The 17,822-nt window shown below is 42.0% G+C and overlaps 1 protein-coding gene across 2 annotated transcripts in view; it reads right to left on the bottom strand.

Moving 5' to 3' along the window:
* Positions 1 to 2,043: 2,043 nt before the first annotated feature.
* LOC125432841 (protein zyg-11 homolog B) overlaps positions 2,044 to 17,822 on the bottom strand; it is a 29,108-nt gene continuing 13,329 nt past the window's right edge. Inside the window, exons 5-14 of one of the 2 annotated variants that reach the window (XM_048496887.1) lie at positions 16,591 to 16,767; positions 14,374 to 14,438; positions 12,647 to 12,746; positions 12,496 to 12,546; positions 8,835 to 8,996; positions 7,946 to 7,993; positions 6,894 to 7,091; positions 6,750 to 6,802; positions 4,229 to 4,326; positions 2,044 to 3,240 (exon numbers count right to left, since the gene is read on the bottom strand). In XM_048496887.1, the coding sequence (XP_048352844.1) occupies positions 3,059 to 3,240; positions 4,229 to 4,326; positions 6,750 to 6,802; positions 6,894 to 7,091; positions 7,946 to 7,993; positions 8,835 to 8,996; positions 12,496 to 12,546; positions 12,647 to 12,746; positions 14,374 to 14,438; positions 16,591 to 16,767 (1,134 nt within the window). In that variant the 3' untranslated portion in view covers positions 2,044 to 3,058. The remainder of the gene's footprint in view (positions 3,241 to 4,228; positions 4,327 to 6,749; positions 6,803 to 6,893; positions 7,092 to 7,945; positions 7,994 to 8,834; positions 8,997 to 12,495; positions 12,547 to 12,646; positions 12,747 to 14,373; positions 14,439 to 16,590; positions 16,768 to 17,822) is intronic. The other variant, XM_048496889.1, reaches the window with a different exon arrangement.

The raw sequence follows: 17,822 nt of genomic DNA on the forward strand, positions 1-17,822 counted from the left end.
TACTGATGTATCAGGGGCCTGCTCAATCTTTTTTCATATTGTAATAGTGGTGCAGTGGTTAGAGTGTCAGAGTAGGATCTGGGGGACCTAAGTTCAAATCCCCACCATGATGTGGAAGCTTGCTGGCTACCATGGGCCTGCCACATGCTTTCAGCCTAACCGATGAGGATAAATTGGAGAAGGAGAGAATGTTCTAAGCCATCTTGGGTACTCATTGGGAAGAACAGTGGAGTATAAATAGTCCCATGATTCAGAATTACAAACAATACCTTGCAGTTATATTAACAGTTTGAAGGACTGCAGGGCTCAAGACCTCCCTCCCCTCTTTTCCATTCAGTGATTTAAACAATTTTCTATTTCACAGTAAATCATATCTGTCATTGTGCCCAAGCTGTTAACTCTGGTTTAGTCCTGGATTGTAGAAAAGATAGCAAAACATAATGTAATAAAATATACAGTGTTGTAGAAGTCTTTAGATAGCTGTGCATGAAAGGATGAGAAGGGAAACAAGGAACCTGTGTTCTAGATCATTCACATAATGACAAACTGTGATTTGTTGTGTATTTGAACTGTTGTGTGTTTAAATCATTTTAATGAATTACACAATTCTTCTGAAAACATAACACCACCAGTTTTTAAGTATTTTGATATTATAACTACTATGTAAATGTGATCATGGAATGGTGTCACATGATTACTTAAAAATCCTAACACCAGGTATACTTTTTTCAGGAAAAAGATGACAAAAGATGTGGGAATCAATGTTTGTGTAGTCATCTCCTATGCAGCTCAAGATCAAATATCCATCTGTCCATTCTAGCATACTATAAATAACACTTATAATTTTAAAAAGATGCTGAGAATACATGAGGGAAGGAGATCCTTTAAGCAATGTAATTAGTAATGGGGGGGGGGGGAGTTGCATCATCCATTGAATGTATTGTACTGTTCTTATTGTGGGCAGTGGAATCTAAAACTGTGCTACCACTAGTCTTCTTCCTAAAGACTTTGGTTAATGAGCAGCCAAGATGAAAGAGTTTGTAGCTGGGTTTTGAGACTGAAACAGTATCAGTGTCTTCAGCAACCATGTGATAACATGCTCCATCTCTCTCCCTCAAGTTGAATAAACTAACTTAGTGTTCTGTCCAGAGGAGAGTCCGCCAAAGGAATGAGTATACAGCCCAGTGTGGAGTTGAAGACTAGAACCACCTCTTCTGGTAGATCTGTAGTAGCACTGTCCATGCACCAATATCCCTTTTGCACAAGGGGCCACTGTGCTAGGAGCCTGTGGCTGCTACCACTCCCACTCAACTGCATTGCAGCAAAAATACAACTTGTAAACTAAAAATATAATGGCAGTTTGTAGATAACTTATACAAAACAAATGTGTTAGTTTTGTGACTGAAGACTAATGTGTCTCCTTCTCAGCAGTCTGATAAAGTCAGACCCAGTATTATTAATACAGATGAGATTTGCTCTCAAGGAAACGTGCATGAAAACTTCTTTCTGTTACTTTGCTGTTGGTAGGATTTTGTTTTTTTGTTTTCATTTATTTGTTGCAATGGTGCCCAGTGGCTGAAATAATTCACTACCTGTGCTTTTCCTCTATCAATCAACACAATACAGCAATGTTCATCCAAGACTTTTTAGAAAACAGAAAGGCTGCCCATACCCACATGTGGTCTCAGTTTCTAGCCCCTTTCATTTTCTTGCTGAATTCATGCTTTGCTACTTTTGAGGAAAAGAAAAGCTCAAGCAGCTCTGCATATGTCTACACATGATGTTGTGAACAGGAATGAGTTCCCCCCCCCTCTGTGATTAGGCTACTCCCTATCCATTATATTGAAAAATGTCTTGGATTTTTTCCCCTATTTGTGAAGTGAATTAAAGAGCAGTACTTTAGAAATAAAAAAAAACTTAACTCAAATTGCCATTTGTTTCATCAGCTCTTCTCTAGACAAAGCTTCTATGTCCTCGTGCTATCTCCATTTGGTTCCATAAAACATTCAAAGGTAACACTTCACAGAAAAACTTCAGAGGAAGTTTTTAAATCATCAGAAGTTTTATGCAAAACTTTAATACTCCACACAACAATGTAATTTACACCAGACTTTACATAAGATGTTGGATGAGATTTTGTTTCATGATGCCTTGCACATGAAGATCACTGCACAAATACTGACAAAGTATTTACAGGACACAGCAAAGCAATCAGTAGTCTTTCACAAATAAGGTGATCAGATATCCTTGGTCTCATACAATTCCAGTGGGTGAGGAAATTCTACCCACTTTAGCCACTGTTTTTGGTGGACAGCAATTTGCCTCATTCTTCTTTTCAGCATACATTTAACTTAATAATCGCAATAGCATTTATGGTTTCTTTTTCACCTGTAAGTAATTCTTTTCCCTTCCATGCCCATGTCTCTTAGAGAACCACCTATGTTTCTTCCTACAAGCAGGTTCTTCCCTTTACATATCTGAAAAAATAAACTATTGATTCAAAACTCAGATGCTGCTGCTTAGATAGAGGATGGGAAACATGAGACAACTCTAAAGGCTCTGTATGGGCTTTAAAAGATCTCTGGAGGAACAAAACATCCCTGGTCACCTTACTCATAAACTGTTGTGTTTTACTATGTGAACACATGACATGGTTGTAAGCTGAAAAGTGTTGACTTTACAAGCACAAACAGTTCTATTCAAATACTGAGTTGGTGAACTGACATATTTAAACACAGTTATGGATGAAGCAAGCAGAAATAACTTTCTGTACCTCAATTCACAAATTCGTAGAAGTTTCATTTGAATGGGCTTTTGAACTGTACAATCTCAGCTTTTCTCAGCCAGCAGTGATCCTCTAGACACGACCAGTTTAGGAATGCATCCCAGATCCTCATGAAAACCCTTAAAGACCATTAAAGGCAACATTTGCCAGCTGAGCATATATCTGCTTTCATGCCAGCAAAAGCTTTAATGGTGATCACTGGAACAGAAGTCATTCCAACTAGAGATGCTTTGCAAGGGATTATTAGAGGATAAATTACATGCCTATTTGCTGTTATTTTTCTGATTGTTTTCTACAAGGAGGTGGCCGCCCATGCCGCAAAATATGTTTTTCTAAACTATCTAAAATAGAGATAGCAATTCGCTGAACATCTGGATCTGTCTGGCTGTTTTCCTTGATGTTGTATAAATGGTGCAGTCCTCCTTCTTCAATTAACATGCTACAGTACCTGGCAGCTAAAATGAGAAAAGGGGGAGAGGGAGACAAGTTCAGTTAGACACCATGTTTTAAGATGAGTTGCTTAATTCTATACTTTTTTGCATTCAGCAAAATTGCAGTAAGCAGACCCCAGTTCTCTATTTTCTTATCTGCAGAAGTGACATTATGCAAAGCTACTGCTAAGTATGTTCTCACTTGGCACCTGCAGACACTAAATGCATGCTTTAGAGTAGAAACCGTTCCTTCAGTAGCAGCCCCCCACCCCACATTCAGGCAGTAGCAAAGCAAGTCTCAGCACCTACAGCAGAACTGGTTGACTGACCACGTTTCATGCTAGGGAGCTTCAGGAAAGGAATTGGTAGTAAAACTGCCAGTATAGAATGTTCTTGTACACAGGGTGCATGGTGCATGGGGGAGGACCATGCTGGGATATAATTAAAACTTACAAAACAGTAAATTACTTCCAGTACTGTCCCAGTAGTTTCTTTATAATGCTGTCAATTATGTTTTCTCTATAATATTGTTTCTCAATGGTCTATTACATTTTAATTGTGCATCTTATGTATTGTTTTAACCAATGCAAATGGTTCTTTCTCCCATCCTGGACATTCCACAGGCAAATATACTCCACTTGCTTTACTTCCATCAGTTCTTCTGAAGATACCAGCCACAGATGCAGGCGAAATGTCAGGAGAAAATGCTACTGGAACACGGCCATACAGCCCGGAAACCCACAACACTCCTATGGTTTTAACTAATTGTAAGCTGCCCCAAGCCTGACTGTTTAATTAATAAATAATGTCAATTTTGCTTTTCACCTCTAATAAAACTGTCATGGACTATCTGATTTGAAACCACAACTTTTAACTCCCTGTTTTCTTTAGAGAAAGCACTTTTAACCAGGAGGAAAGTTAAATCTCACTATAATTTATCTGGACTATTTACTCAGTCCAACTACACCAGAACAGTGTTCACATAAATGCAGATTTCTATCTCAGTACATACGGTTTTTGCTGCAGACATGCTGCATCGCCCATACTGCCCATAGCTGTACCCCAGGAGTCATGAAGCAGCCAAGCAATGGGAAAAAAGGATTGAATGACCTGTCAAAGAGAATAAAATTTGGATCAATCACTTAGATATTTTTGTACCTTTGCTATAACATAAGCCTATCTTGTCCATTTGGTCAAGGATCTATGTAACTTGTGAAAAGTGGTTAATCATAAAGAATACTCAACTCCCTCTGTTTACTACTAATTTGAAATACAATTCTTTGTTGCCAACTAGAGCACACAATGATGTCACCATTTACCATCCAAGAGTCCTTCTTTACAGATTCAGCACATCTATCTAATCTAATCTCTTCATTTTGAACCTCCAACACTGGCTCTGAAGGAAAAGCATCAGGATTGTTGCTGGCATAATCACAACAGTACACAATTATGTTCTGCTACAAAAGATGTTAACTTATCTGTACTATGCCCTCAACACATTTCATTCTTTGCAATACCCTCATTGTATTTTATGTCACCCACAGATAAAAAGAGAGGTAGGACAAGGAAGAGAGAGAATGCTCTGCCATGATGCAGCTGTAGGGCTATGTCCTCCTCTGCTCAAACAATTTGTGCTCAAACACATTGGTGCAAGAACTAAACTCCAAATGAAACACATAGAAGTCTTCAGCTACAACATATTGCCATGTGTACCTTTCTCTGTATGGATTTTTGTAAACCAAAAGCAGTCCTGACGAACCTAAAAATTTCAGCACAGTGGAGGGTTGTTCATATCTTTTTCTGAAACAACAGAAAGTAACTGAGGGTGGACAACTGAGACCAGGATTTTTAAAGGAAGGGTTTGTCTTGTCTTCATATCTTAGGGACCTTCTGTCCCCATATGTCCCTGTTCGACCTCTGCATTCAGCAGAGGCCAATTTGCTGGTGGTCCCGGGCCTCTCAATGATACGGCTGGCCTCTACCCAGGCCAGGGCTTTTAGTGCCCTGGTCCCAACCTGGTGGAACCTCTCCCCTCAGCCATCTGGGCCCTGCGGGACCTAGAACAGTTCTGCAGGGACTGCAAGATGGAGTTGTTCCGCTGGGCCTTTGGGGACGTTGACTGCTGAAGGTGCCATCCCCTGCGTCCCATATTCCACCTTGGGGGCTTGTCCATATTATGCCGACCGCCCAATGAGTCCATTTTTATGACATCATCTGATTTTAAGATGGAGGTTGGAGCTGGTTGTTAATTGCGTTTGGCTGGTATTTAAAAATGTTGTTTCATTTATCATGATTTAATGTGATTGTTTATTGGTTGTACACCACCCAGAGCCCTTTGGGGAAGGGGTGGTATATTAAATCTGACATATAAAAAAATAAAAAAATAAAAACCACTTCCTCTCATCCCCCGGCTCTAACCTGCAAATTTCTGAGGTTGCTTTAAAGTAGCTTGCAGAAAGATACATCCAAACATGTATCCTGTCTCATGAGGTGCCTTGAGTTAACCTCAACTTTGTTAGCATCATTCCTGCAGATGACAATGGTAGTAAAGGTAAGTAGTCCCCACATGGCCCCAGAGATTCTGAAGTCTAAAAAATGGGAGTTTAACTAGTGAGTTTGGGTGAAATACAGCTGGAAAAATGTGATACTCCTGTAGGGCCCAATTCCGTTGAAGTAATTTTTTAAAAGGAAAAGTTAGAGGAGATCCAGTTTCAAATCCTCATTCTGCCATGGTGCATTGTTAGATGACCTTGGGCCTGTCATATACAAGTAGCTTAACTGACCTCACAGGATTGTTGTGAAGGTAAAATGGAGGACAGTAAGCAGCTTTGGGTCCTTATGGGGTAGAAAAGAAGGGTATAAATGAAGTAAATAAAATACAACAAAATGGGCAGAGAAAAAACCTACAACTCATCACTAGTTAAACTATAAGCAGTTTCCAGTAGTGGTTCATATGAACACATGACGCTGCCTTACAATGAAACAGACAATCAAGGTCAGTATTTACTTCATTTACACCCTGTCTTTCTTCCCAGTGGGGACCCAAAGCAGCTCCTTTTGTATTTTATGAGAATGTTAACTTGCTGGTTGTTAAAAACTTTTATACTGATTATATAAGCAAACAGGGACCCCGAAGATACCTAGCTTTGCAAAAAAATTAGATGAAGGCATGTTTGGCCTCTATAAAGGACAGTACTTGAATTCATATGCTGGAAAAATGATATACGAAAACAGAAGCAGGTTGGGATTCCTGTATCTGTATGAAAGAATTTATATACAGTAATTTGAATCTGGGGGGGCGGGGTTGGGGGGGGGAATTGTAATGTGACAAAAAAGATTCTTTGTACAATGAACAAAGGAAATCTGTAATATAAGTGATTTCTCCTATTCTCCCATTCATAGCATGTGCTTTTGCATTAATTGTTTTGGTTACTTTATATTGTGGTTCCTCTTTCTAGTACATTGCAGCCAGAAGCAGTATCATTCATAGTACATGTGTGTTTTTTCAAGCTTTCCATCAAGGCTATAGTTACCTGTATGCCACCATTTCACATTCTGGTGTAGGCCATTTCAAAATAGCAGAATGCTATAAAACAAGGAAATGAGAGATATTACTATTCACGTTAACAACATTGTTCTGGAGCAACACCAGACAGCATTTCCAGTCACATCTGTACCAGCTGTTCTAGAAGAGAGGTTCTCTGGTTGCGACTCAATGTCCAGGCTTGTTCTCCTCGTGATATTAAGTGAGCAATAATCCCAGCTGCGAAGTAACTGACCTCCACCTCAACACTGTGCAGGAGCTTGCTAATGTGGTCAATGAAGTCCTTCCACATTAGCTCTGAATGGAGCTCTTTCACCTCTGCTATGTTGTTCTGCAACAAGACAAAACAGAAGGGCTTCAATATGAACAAACAGCTGTGCACCAAAAGGAGAGCCTCTGTGACTACTATGCTTGCTCTATATATTAAAGCTGGAGAACTGCTGAGTGCCAAACCAGTTTCATTTCAAAATGTGCTTTCTAGATTAAACACGAATGAGTCTGCTATCACATGCACATTTTCAAACATTATTGCAAAATTGAGCATACAATTCCCACAGAATAGTCTCTGCAATCACTAAGGGCATGATAGAGTTTGTCAAGGACCTATTTGAGGAAGGTGGTGAAAAGAAAAACAAAATATGAAGGAGTATTAGAAAAGAGGACTAAATAGACAGCTTAAAAAGGGGGTTAGAAGATCCACGGAGGAGAGTACTAGCTGTATTGATTGAAGAGAGCCTCCATCCCAAAAGCTGGGTTAGGTCTTTGAAAATGACCCACTGGTCAGATCAAGCAGGCTTTTCTTATGTTCTAATACAGCGCCCACCATAATAATGCCCAGCTTGGGGGCTTCCCAAATTCACTGCTGGGAAAAGGGAACGGGACCAGATGGACTCTTGTCTTCTCCAGCAGGATTCCACTTATATACCAATACTGTTGCCATATAATAAAACTCGTACTAGCAGCCAGTATTTGCCCGGAGTACACCCAAAATGAACTCTCTGCCTTCTTAAGTAATTTCTCCCATGCAGTGTTAAAAAGAAGATGAGAGAGCTCTAGCCCATAAATGGTTAAGCTGAAATAAATTCTTGTCATGAATCACTAGACTCTAATTTATTTCTACATGGGAAATAAACAATGTTGGCCCTCTCAGAGAAAAGAGTATATTGTATATTGAATCCATCTTACCAGAAGGCCAAGAACTTTCTGCTGAATAGAAGATTCTGTTGGAAAAGACTGCAAATAGAACAGAAATAGATGTGACAAAAAATAATAATATTTTTATATTCCAAGACAGGACCTTTGAAAATTCTCTGCAAAATATGGGTAGTTGGCTAACTCAAAATCTAAATACAAAATTCTGGCAGTGAAACAACTTAGGATGGATTGAGAAGCAGAGCAAAGACCAAACTACTCATCTACTCCCATTCCTCTGCCCCAAGTAATCATTTTAGCTCTGTGAGTAAGGATTGGGGGGAAAGAGGAAGAATAGGGATTTTTTTACAGGGGAAAGAGGAAGCTCAAGGATTACAATAGATGGGGAGGGTCACCTTCTCAAAAGCTCTTTCTTCCCAGAAAATCAACACATGAAATGCATAATATCATTTATTAGCACTAACCCAATGACACCAGGCCATTGTAATAGAAAAATGATTCTTCTGGAAGGTCTTTCTTCTTGAGTAGCAGCAATGCTAGCATCACAGAATTTAAAATAAGCCCAAATGACTCTTCTCACCTTGTGATGGTTTGTATGACAGAGTGGTTGAGTCCCCCACACCAGCAAAAAGTGTTCGGGGGGCATGAATGTATGGAAAGTTGTGGGATGAGGCTCAGTAGAAGCCTACGAGCGAGTTCTATTCCCGCCCCCACCCCCACTGTTTCTTTGGCCTGTATATGAGATTTCACCCACTGCTATTTTTCTGTAAAAGTGGAGTCTGCCTACTGTGAGTTCAGCCCTTTCGTTTATGCTGTCCATGCATGCTCTTCCCACCAGATTTGTAACATTCAGAGTCTTCTTGTGGGTATTGGAATTTGCAGATAGCAGGACAGCTGAGCAAATGCTTGCAGATAATCTTACCTCCAAGACTTTCATGAAGAGTTCCAGCCCTTGGTTTTCAATAAAGTGCCGACATGTGGTTGGGGACTCATCAGTGAGATTCCAAAGTGCACTCAGTGTAAACTTGAGAGTAGTGTCCACTACATTCTGATTTGTTTTTTGCTTCACAATTTGAAGTAATTGCTGAAAATTAAGAAATCAAAGATGCTTGTTATCTTGGTGAACTACGCAGCTGTTTTAAGTCTCAGCTATTTGAGGCTCAAACGACATGTGGTATTTTGGTTCAATCCAGGACTACCCCAATTACATACGAATCATGTGAGTGTGTGTTAGGGCTTCAGGTGTTTAGACCAAAAGGGGTGTCCTAGGCCACATCCCTAGTGCCCTTCCCCTCCACACACACATATGAACACACACCTCTTTCTTGGTATCAGGTCCACTGCAAATACAAAACAACAGTGAGAAGAGTGCTGCTGCTTTTCCTTAAAAAAATATTTCTTGCCTTGCAAAGCAGCAGCCAGCAAGCCCACCCTGACAGTGCAGCCATCCTCAGCTCGGCTGCCCTCTCTCTCTCCCTCAGCCACAACCACACACACACAGGCCCTTTCCCATACAGGCTTCACAGTGAGGAGAGTGCTGCTTTTCCTTTTTAAAAAAAACCTTGCGGTGATGGGGCTCCTTGCCTTGTTCCCACCCCCTCTCCAGAGCTACACAGTGAGGAGAGTGCTGCTGCTTTTCCTTTAGAAGTCACCAGTAACCACACGGCAAGGATGGAAGGACAAGACCTTTTTCTTGCCAGCTGGCCCAGGAATCCCTGCTCCCATACCACACCAACATTCTCTGCTACCCCCCTACTGCCCCAAAAGTCCTCACTGCCCCCCCCCCGATGTTTCTACCACCCACTTTGGAAATCCCTATTCTAGCATAAGTTTTCTTGGGTCAGAGCCCACTTCATTGACCATATGGTGCAGAAAATCCCTTACAAAGTGAGGTCTGACTCATGAAAAGTTATATTGGAATAAATTGGTTAGTCGGAAGGGTGCCACAAATGAATATGGGTGCCACAAACGAATGTACCCCCTTTGGAATGATCAGTCCTGGAATTTGTTGTGGCATCACATTGAGCACATAGTAGGGAGCAGCAGGGGCGTACCTAGGCAAACTGGCGCCCGGGGACAAAACCTGAGTTTGGCGCCCCCCTCCCTCCCCGGCATATGGGCTGCCTCCCCCAGCCCCCCATGACCAAACAATGATTTTTTGTACCAGCTCACAAAACACCTCCCACTCCCATCAAAACATACATGGCTCTCTCCCCACCAACTCTTTTCCTAATTTCCTAATCACAACAACCCTATGAGGTAGGTTGTTAGCCTGAGAAACAACTCCAAGCCAGTGCAAGTGGGTATTAAGCATGTAAATCTCTCACAAATCACCCCCAGCAAAACATTTACCAAACAAATGTCAGCATCATCTCTCACAAAACACCTCCAGTGGAATCCACCCCCAAACAGCATCACTTTCATTGGTGTTTAAACTAGTGAGCTCAGATTCTTCTTTTAAACCTACCTTAAAGGGAGAATCTGGGGTCCCCGGTTAAAACAAAATTGAAAGTGATGCTGTTTGGGGTGGATTCTCCCCCACCCTGAAACAGCATCACTTTTGAGGGTTGGAGATTCAGATGAAACAAATAGCAGATTCGGCTGGAATCTGGGCAAATTTGGGCACATTCAGACAAAAATTGTCCGATTATGTCCTGCCCAAATATGAACAAATGCAAATGCAAGGTATTTGGGTTGGGGGGGTATTTTTGGTGTTTTTTTCGGCCTGCAGGGAGTGCATTTTTAAAGCTAGCAGCACCATGATTTCAGGGCATCATCCAGAGACTGCTCTGATGATACCACCTGAGTTTAGCGATGTTTGGCTTAGGGGCAGAAAAGTTATGGACACCCAAATGGAATGCCCCCATCCCCATTGTTTTCAATGGGAGCTAACCTGAGATGGGGCTACCCATTTGAGGGACCATAACTTTGGTCCCCCTGAACATAACTTCACCAAACTTGGGTAGCATCATAGGAATAGTTAACAGATGGTACCCTGAAATTTTGGTGTCACTAGCTTTAAAAATACACCCCTTCCAGGCACCCCAAGAAATTTGCCCAAGATTCTTTGTTTTGCAGTGACTTTGCTCCATTGTAGCTAATGAGGAATTTCTGAGGCAGGCTGCACATTTTTGAAGATAGAGGTCTAGACTTTCAAGGTGGCTCCAGGGAGGGGCTCCTGGTAATAGAATCCAACCATGGTGAGCTTTGCTTCGGGAATGGGGGGGGGCAAGTTGAGAGAGTTCTGAGAGAACTCAGCCCACAGGCTTTCATGTGCAGGAGCGGGGAAACAAAATAAGCTTTTTGGGGGCCCATAAAATTGAACCCCCAGAAGCAAAGGCCTCCAAACCTGGATGCTATTACCAGGAGACCCTCCTGGAGCCACCCTGAAAGTCTGGTGCCTCTGTCTTAAAAAATGTGCAGCCTGCCTACACACTCAGAAATTCCCCATTGGCTACAATGGAGCAAAGTCACTGCAAAACAAAGAATCTTGGGCACATTTCTTGGGGTGCCTGGAAGGGGTGTATTTTTAAAGCTAGTGACACCAAAATTTCAGGGTATCATCTGTTAACTATTCTTATGATGCCACCCAAGTTTGGTGAAGTTATATTCAGGAAGACCAAAGTTATGGTCCCTCAAATGGGTAGCCCCATCTCAGGTTAGCTCCCATTGAAAACAATGGGGTTGGGGTCACCCCCTTTGGGGGTCCATAACTTTGCTTCCCCTAAACCAAACATCACCAAATTTGGGTGGTATCATCAGGACAGTCTCTGGATGGTACCCTGAAATTTTGGTGTTGCTAGCCTTAGAAATGCGCCCCCTGCAGGCCGGAACATGAAAAAACACTTAAAATTTTTTAAAAACCACAAACTTCCCTGAAATGTTGGCGCCCCCCCACGTGACCAAATGAGGGGGCGCCCGGGGACATAGGGTACCCCCTGTCCCTAGGCAGGAACGCCACTGGGGAGCAGTGATCCAGAAAGGAATTCAGCTAAAATCAGGCTTCTAGGCCTCCATCAAATTGTGTAAATGCCAATTCCATGATATCTATATGAGTCCTAGGATCTGGCAAAGTCAGGCTGTGTTGTTAGTGAGGAAGACAGTGAGGTCACTGATTCATGACCTGCCCCTTTTGCCATACCAAATAACTTTTGTCCGCTGCATTATCTATTCTCCTAATACCACACTGTTAAGACTGCCTTGTAAACATTAAAAAGTACTTTGCTCTTTTTCAAGCACTGTGATTAATCAACAATGAAGACAAACTTTTCAGCACCACAAATGGCAACAAATCCATAAGAACTTATGATCATAGGCAAAATTCAAGCGAAGATGACAAAAGGATTTTCCCCAAAATTAAAATAAAACTATCACATGTTCCTCCTGCTTGTGTATCGCCTACATGCATATTCCTGTGTTAGAGTCACTGAGGTACTTGCAGAAATTCAGTGGCACGGACACTTAAACTTCGCATCTTTCCATTGTACATTTTTAACTAACAACTGAAATAAACTGGAAAAAATAAAAGAATAAAGCAGGCAATATTTCAACCGATTTCAAAGAGATGACAACACTCAGCTTACCCTAACAATGAAGAGCTCTGCACCAAGTTGAGCTGTTTGCTCTGTGGAAAGCTGTAAGCAAAAAAGACAAAAGGACTGGGTTACTGTTGGGTGGGCCCTGAGACTCATGGAAGTTAGAAACATCACAGTGGAGAAATCTAAAATCTCACACCTTTGCAGCAAGAATGGAGATGATGGCCACTGCCATCCTCTGCATATTCTGATCCTCATGGTTACACAGCCACTGCATGACAAGCTTGGCTGCTTCAAATCTGAAAGGCAACAGAAAATTCACAACTCTGGAAGGATTGAAACACCAAGGGGCCATATCACAGAGGGAATAAAAAACAGAAGTCATTTGTTTATTTTCCCACAGACAAAACAGTATTGTATACATTTCAAAGTTCAGCTGACATCAGCCACTGATAATGAAAGAAAATGGCTGCTCTCCAGCTGATGCCAACAGCACTTAAAGGAAAAGTGTTACTCTGGGCAAACAGTCTGGTGAAACTCTTCTGTCAATGAACCCACCCTGGAGCCTTGCACGTAAACAGTAAGCAGAGAGTGTTCTGGTTCTTAATTTTCACTAGATGATGAGAATGGGAAGGAATTTTCCCAGTGGCAGATGAGCACAAGCAGTTGTAGCTCTTTCTCCCTTTCCCAAAGCAATCATAAGAGGATGATGCTGGCTGGTGCTTTATGCTTTGCAAACACTTACTTTATGGTGTTTTGGCAGAATCTTAGGCTAAGAAGTAAACAGGAAAGGACACCTTTGATTCTGTGAAGGGGGAAGTCCACAAGAGGCAGTGGGGGCACAAACTGGGTCTGTGACTAGAGAAAGAATGGCACCACACACCTAGGTAATAACAAAGGCAAGCGGTGTTCACCTGTGGTGGCTTTTTGCCAACATCATTTACCACTCACAGATCAAGTTTAACAGATCATGGACAGAAGTATATTTTGCAGTCTGTATTGTAGCCTTGGGAGTTTCTATGTCCTTGGGTCACAGCTAACTTTTTAGATACATTTTAGTGAGTGAAAGTTAGAGGTTTGTTCTAAAAACTTCTAAAGAACTTTTACTATTGCAGGGCAATCCTGTGTCACATTACTACATTCTAAGTCAATTGATTTCAGTAGGCTTAGATACTTCACTCTGCACAGGATTACACTGTAAGCAATAGAATAGAGCAAAGCTGTTGTGTACTTTGTACACCAACATTTTGAATCGGGAGAGGGAGGGGGAAAGGGAAACAAACTATTTTTTTCATATTTGAGTTAGAGACAAATTTTCAGATATACTGTCAGTGGCAAAGCTGCAACGGGGCTTGGGGGCACTGCACCCTGGGCACACGCCATTGGCATCAGGTGGGGGCGGAAAAATCACCTCCGGACCCCTCCTCCCAGGGGCGGGGTGTGAGAGGGACGGGGGCGAGCTGGGGACAGGGCTGAGGCACTGGCAGGTCGTGCCACAGACGCAGTTCCCTCTTGGTCCGTCACTGTATACTGGAAGGGTTCTGGGTTAAAAATTGGATGGAGAGAAGAATGGAGCAGCTAGGTATAGGGAGGACAACAAAAAACGATTCAGGGTCTTTACTATTAAAGAACCTATTCATCCCTGCACTGATTTCTAAGCTTTCTTCTGTTACGGTTTACAACCAAAGGGCTAGAAATGTTTGCTTTAGAAAGTGACATTTTCTGGACTTTATAGCCTGTGTGAGGTGCCAAATCCTTTTGTGGGCATTAAGCCACAATGCAATTATTTAAGGTAATAATTTGCTTCTGAAAAGCTAATTAGAATCTGTTTATTTGCTGATAAGGTATAAAAAGATTGCAAATCATTACATTTTTACACATGAAACAACCTGAAACTCTCTCCCTAACTCAGAAGGAGAAACTCACCTGTTAAATGGAACATCCTGAAGTATCCTGTCACTGCACAATGACAGAAGGCAGTTCTTTTGCAGCTGTAAAAGAGGGAAATAGAGTTCAGCACAAAACACTTCTTGCACAGCATTGCTTTTTTTGCAGCAGAAATCTAACAAGATGCAGTTGGGGAGGGGCCAAAGCAGAGTTAGGGAGCATCTACTTTGCATTCAGAAGGTCTCATGTTCCACAGCATCTTCAAAAGAATTCCAGGTAATGGGGCCAAGAAAAGCTCTGGGACCATGAACAGAAATGGCCAATACTAGTCTACATGAACCAATGATCTCACCTGCATCTTATAAGGCGGTGTCCTTGCATTACTTTGCATTAAGATCCACAACCCTTTCTTTTAAGATTTGATTTGTCATTTGCAAAGTCATTTGATTTGAAACAAAAGACAACAAAACAGAATAGGGTGGAAGGATAATGTAGACATTCACAATACATTATCACTGCAGCCAAGATATTTTCAACAAAACAACCACAACACTGACAAAAGAGGATGTAAGTAGAAATGGTACCATGTAAAACAAGTTTATTTATCTTATTCAGCTTATAGACGGTACATCCCCTTGTGAGCTCAGGACAGCTTCCAACAATAAAAATACAATAAAAATCATTCACATCCAGCATAGCACCATTAATCTACAATGCATTAACAATAACTAAATTATACCAGATAAAATTGACATTTACATCATACACTCAGGAAGAAAAGGGAAAGAGATGAGAAAATAAAGGGGAAAGGGTGGAGGGAAGAGGAAGGCCTGCTAGATAGACATCATTGCTGCCTCAACTCTAAACCTCATGGAACAACTCCATTGTACAGGCCCTGTGAAATTGTACCAAGTCCCACAGGGCCTGGGTCTCATTTCACCAGAGCCAAGAAGGTCCTTGTCCTGTTGAGAAGAGCTGGACAGCTTTCGGGGCAGGGATTACCCATAGGCTGTTGTTAGTAGAGCATAAGACTCTCTGGGGAGTGTATTGGGAGAGGTGGTCTCACAGGTACAATGGCCCCAGACTGTTTAGGGCTTTGAAGATAAGTACCAAAACCTTCAACCTGATTTTGTGCTCCACCCAGAGCCAATGCAGCTGCTGGAGCATTAGATTGAATGTGTTCTCGCTATGCAGTTCAATAAGGACCTGGGCCACTGCATTTTGCACCAAGTGGAACTTCCAGAGCAGGCCCAAGAGCAGACCTGCAATAGAGTGAGTTGGGGTAGTTCAGCCTGGAGGTGACTGTTACATGGATCATTGTGACCAAGTCGGGTTGGGACAAGTAGGGTGCCACCAGCTTAGCCTGGCAAAGATGGTAAAATGTTATATTTGTAACCTATGCCTCCACAGATAAGGAGGCATCAAGGGTCACTCCTAAACTCCAAGAATTGGTGTTAACTGTAAGGTGTCAACCTCCACCCATATACTCATCCCCTGACCCAGCCACAGAACCCCTATCTTTGATGGATTTAGCTTTAGCTGGCTCTAATTCAGCCATTTCACCATGGCCCCCAAGCAGCTGGCCAGAATGTCCAGGGCCCTCCATCAACAGATATAGTTGGGTTTCATCAGTGTATTAATGGCAACCCAGCTCAAAACTCCTGATTAACTTGGCACTGGAAAAATCAAGCAACAACCACAGTGCCAACCCGCCTTGATCCAGTTCCTCTGGAGGTCATCCATGAAGGTGACCAAGGCTGTCTATGTCCCATGGCCATGGTGGAAGCCAGACTGAAATGCGTCCAAGACTGATGTGTTCTCCAGAAAAGCCTGGAGCTGCTCCACAGCCACATCCAACAAGTCACTGGTAGACATCAGATCCCACAGAGCATTCTGGAAACCAATAGGATCCATGAGTCTCCAAGGACAAGAATTACTGCATTTGCAGATGAACTTAACAGTGTTTTATGGTTAAGCCAGTTTTACAGCAGTGTGGCAGATCCACTGTGGGCTGATACAGACCACATTCACAAAAACAGATAAAATAATTTTGAAAAAAAAGCTGAAATCACTGTTTTAAAAAACGTCTTTTGAGATAGCTGTTCTCAGACAGTTATAACAGCAGTCAGAAATCCCCAATCCTTTTAAACAGATTTCTGATAAAGGTGTTTTTTTTTTCATTTTAAGTAGAATAACAACTACTTTAGCACTTTAAAATGTTTCAGCACTTTGTCTTGAAAAAGAAAAAGAACTCACCTGTTGGTGGTTAGGGAAGTGCTCCATGGCTTTAAGGAGCAAGTGAGTGACATCTGCCAGGAGTCTAACAGGCATTCCTAGAGCCAGCTCCTGTTTGGTCAAGTTAAATACACAGGCACTCGCCGCTAACTGCACTGGCAAATTGAGGGGGTGATTTCTCATCCCAATAACTACCAGCTGGGGAGGAAAAAAACACAGACCAAATCATGATCTGATCTCACATTTGGGGAAAAAATCACATAGACAAACTCTGCCACAAGATCCTTAGCAAAGTCAACTTTAGAACTACCAAAGGCGAAGAGAAGCAATGTGTACAAAATTCCAAGAGACCAGGCTGCTCTGGAAACTGGACTAGTGTTGATGAAGGACACCACAAATGCACATTATCTAATTAGGAATCTTCTGAAGGTGGGGCACAAATGGAACTTTTGTCCAAGGCAGTCCTGGTCAGCTTATCATCCCCAAGAACTTGTGAACTAGCAATAACTAGCTATAAGAAGATTGAAATTTCTCTCTCTTTTACACACACACACACACACACACACACACACACACACACACACACACACACACACACACACACACACACACACACACACACACACACACACACACACACACACACACACACACAGCCACACACACACACACACACACACACACACACACACACACACACACACACACACACACACACACACACACACACACACACACACACACACACACACACACACACACACACACTCTCTTACTTTTCAGGGTATGGATGAAAACATCAGCCCTTTCCTTCCCTGAGGCCAGTCATTCAGACTGCCCCTTCCTTCTCTTCCAAGGCTATATTCATTCAACATTAGTACAGGTTCTCTGCCCCTCCTACTCCTTCACTGTGGTTTCATAGAAAGCATTCAAAGACACAAGAGTTTGCTGCTCTCACATACAGTTCAGTTCACAGTTAAACCCACTTCACCAATCTGGATAAGGATGAGTTGGCTATTACTGGACCTTCCAGTTGATAGACATTTGAGTGTGCATTACTTCAAACCTCCAAGCTACCCAAAGCCAGCAGGTGCTTTTGAATGGAGGAGGATGGGGTGATATTTCTTACTGTTGCACCCCTTTCTTCCTGTGCCCTCGTGATCATGTATGCACATTAAATTCCATTTTATTTCAGGTTTAATGGTCAGTTAGTTTTATTATACAGTCAAAGACCAGCATACATAATTAAGCCA

This window comes from Sphaerodactylus townsendi, linkage group LG05, assembly GCF_021028975.2.
Source record: "Sphaerodactylus townsendi isolate TG3544 linkage group LG05, MPM_Stown_v2.3, whole genome shotgun sequence".
NCBI lineage: Eukaryota > Metazoa > Chordata > Lepidosauria > Squamata > Sphaerodactylidae > Sphaerodactylus > Sphaerodactylus townsendi.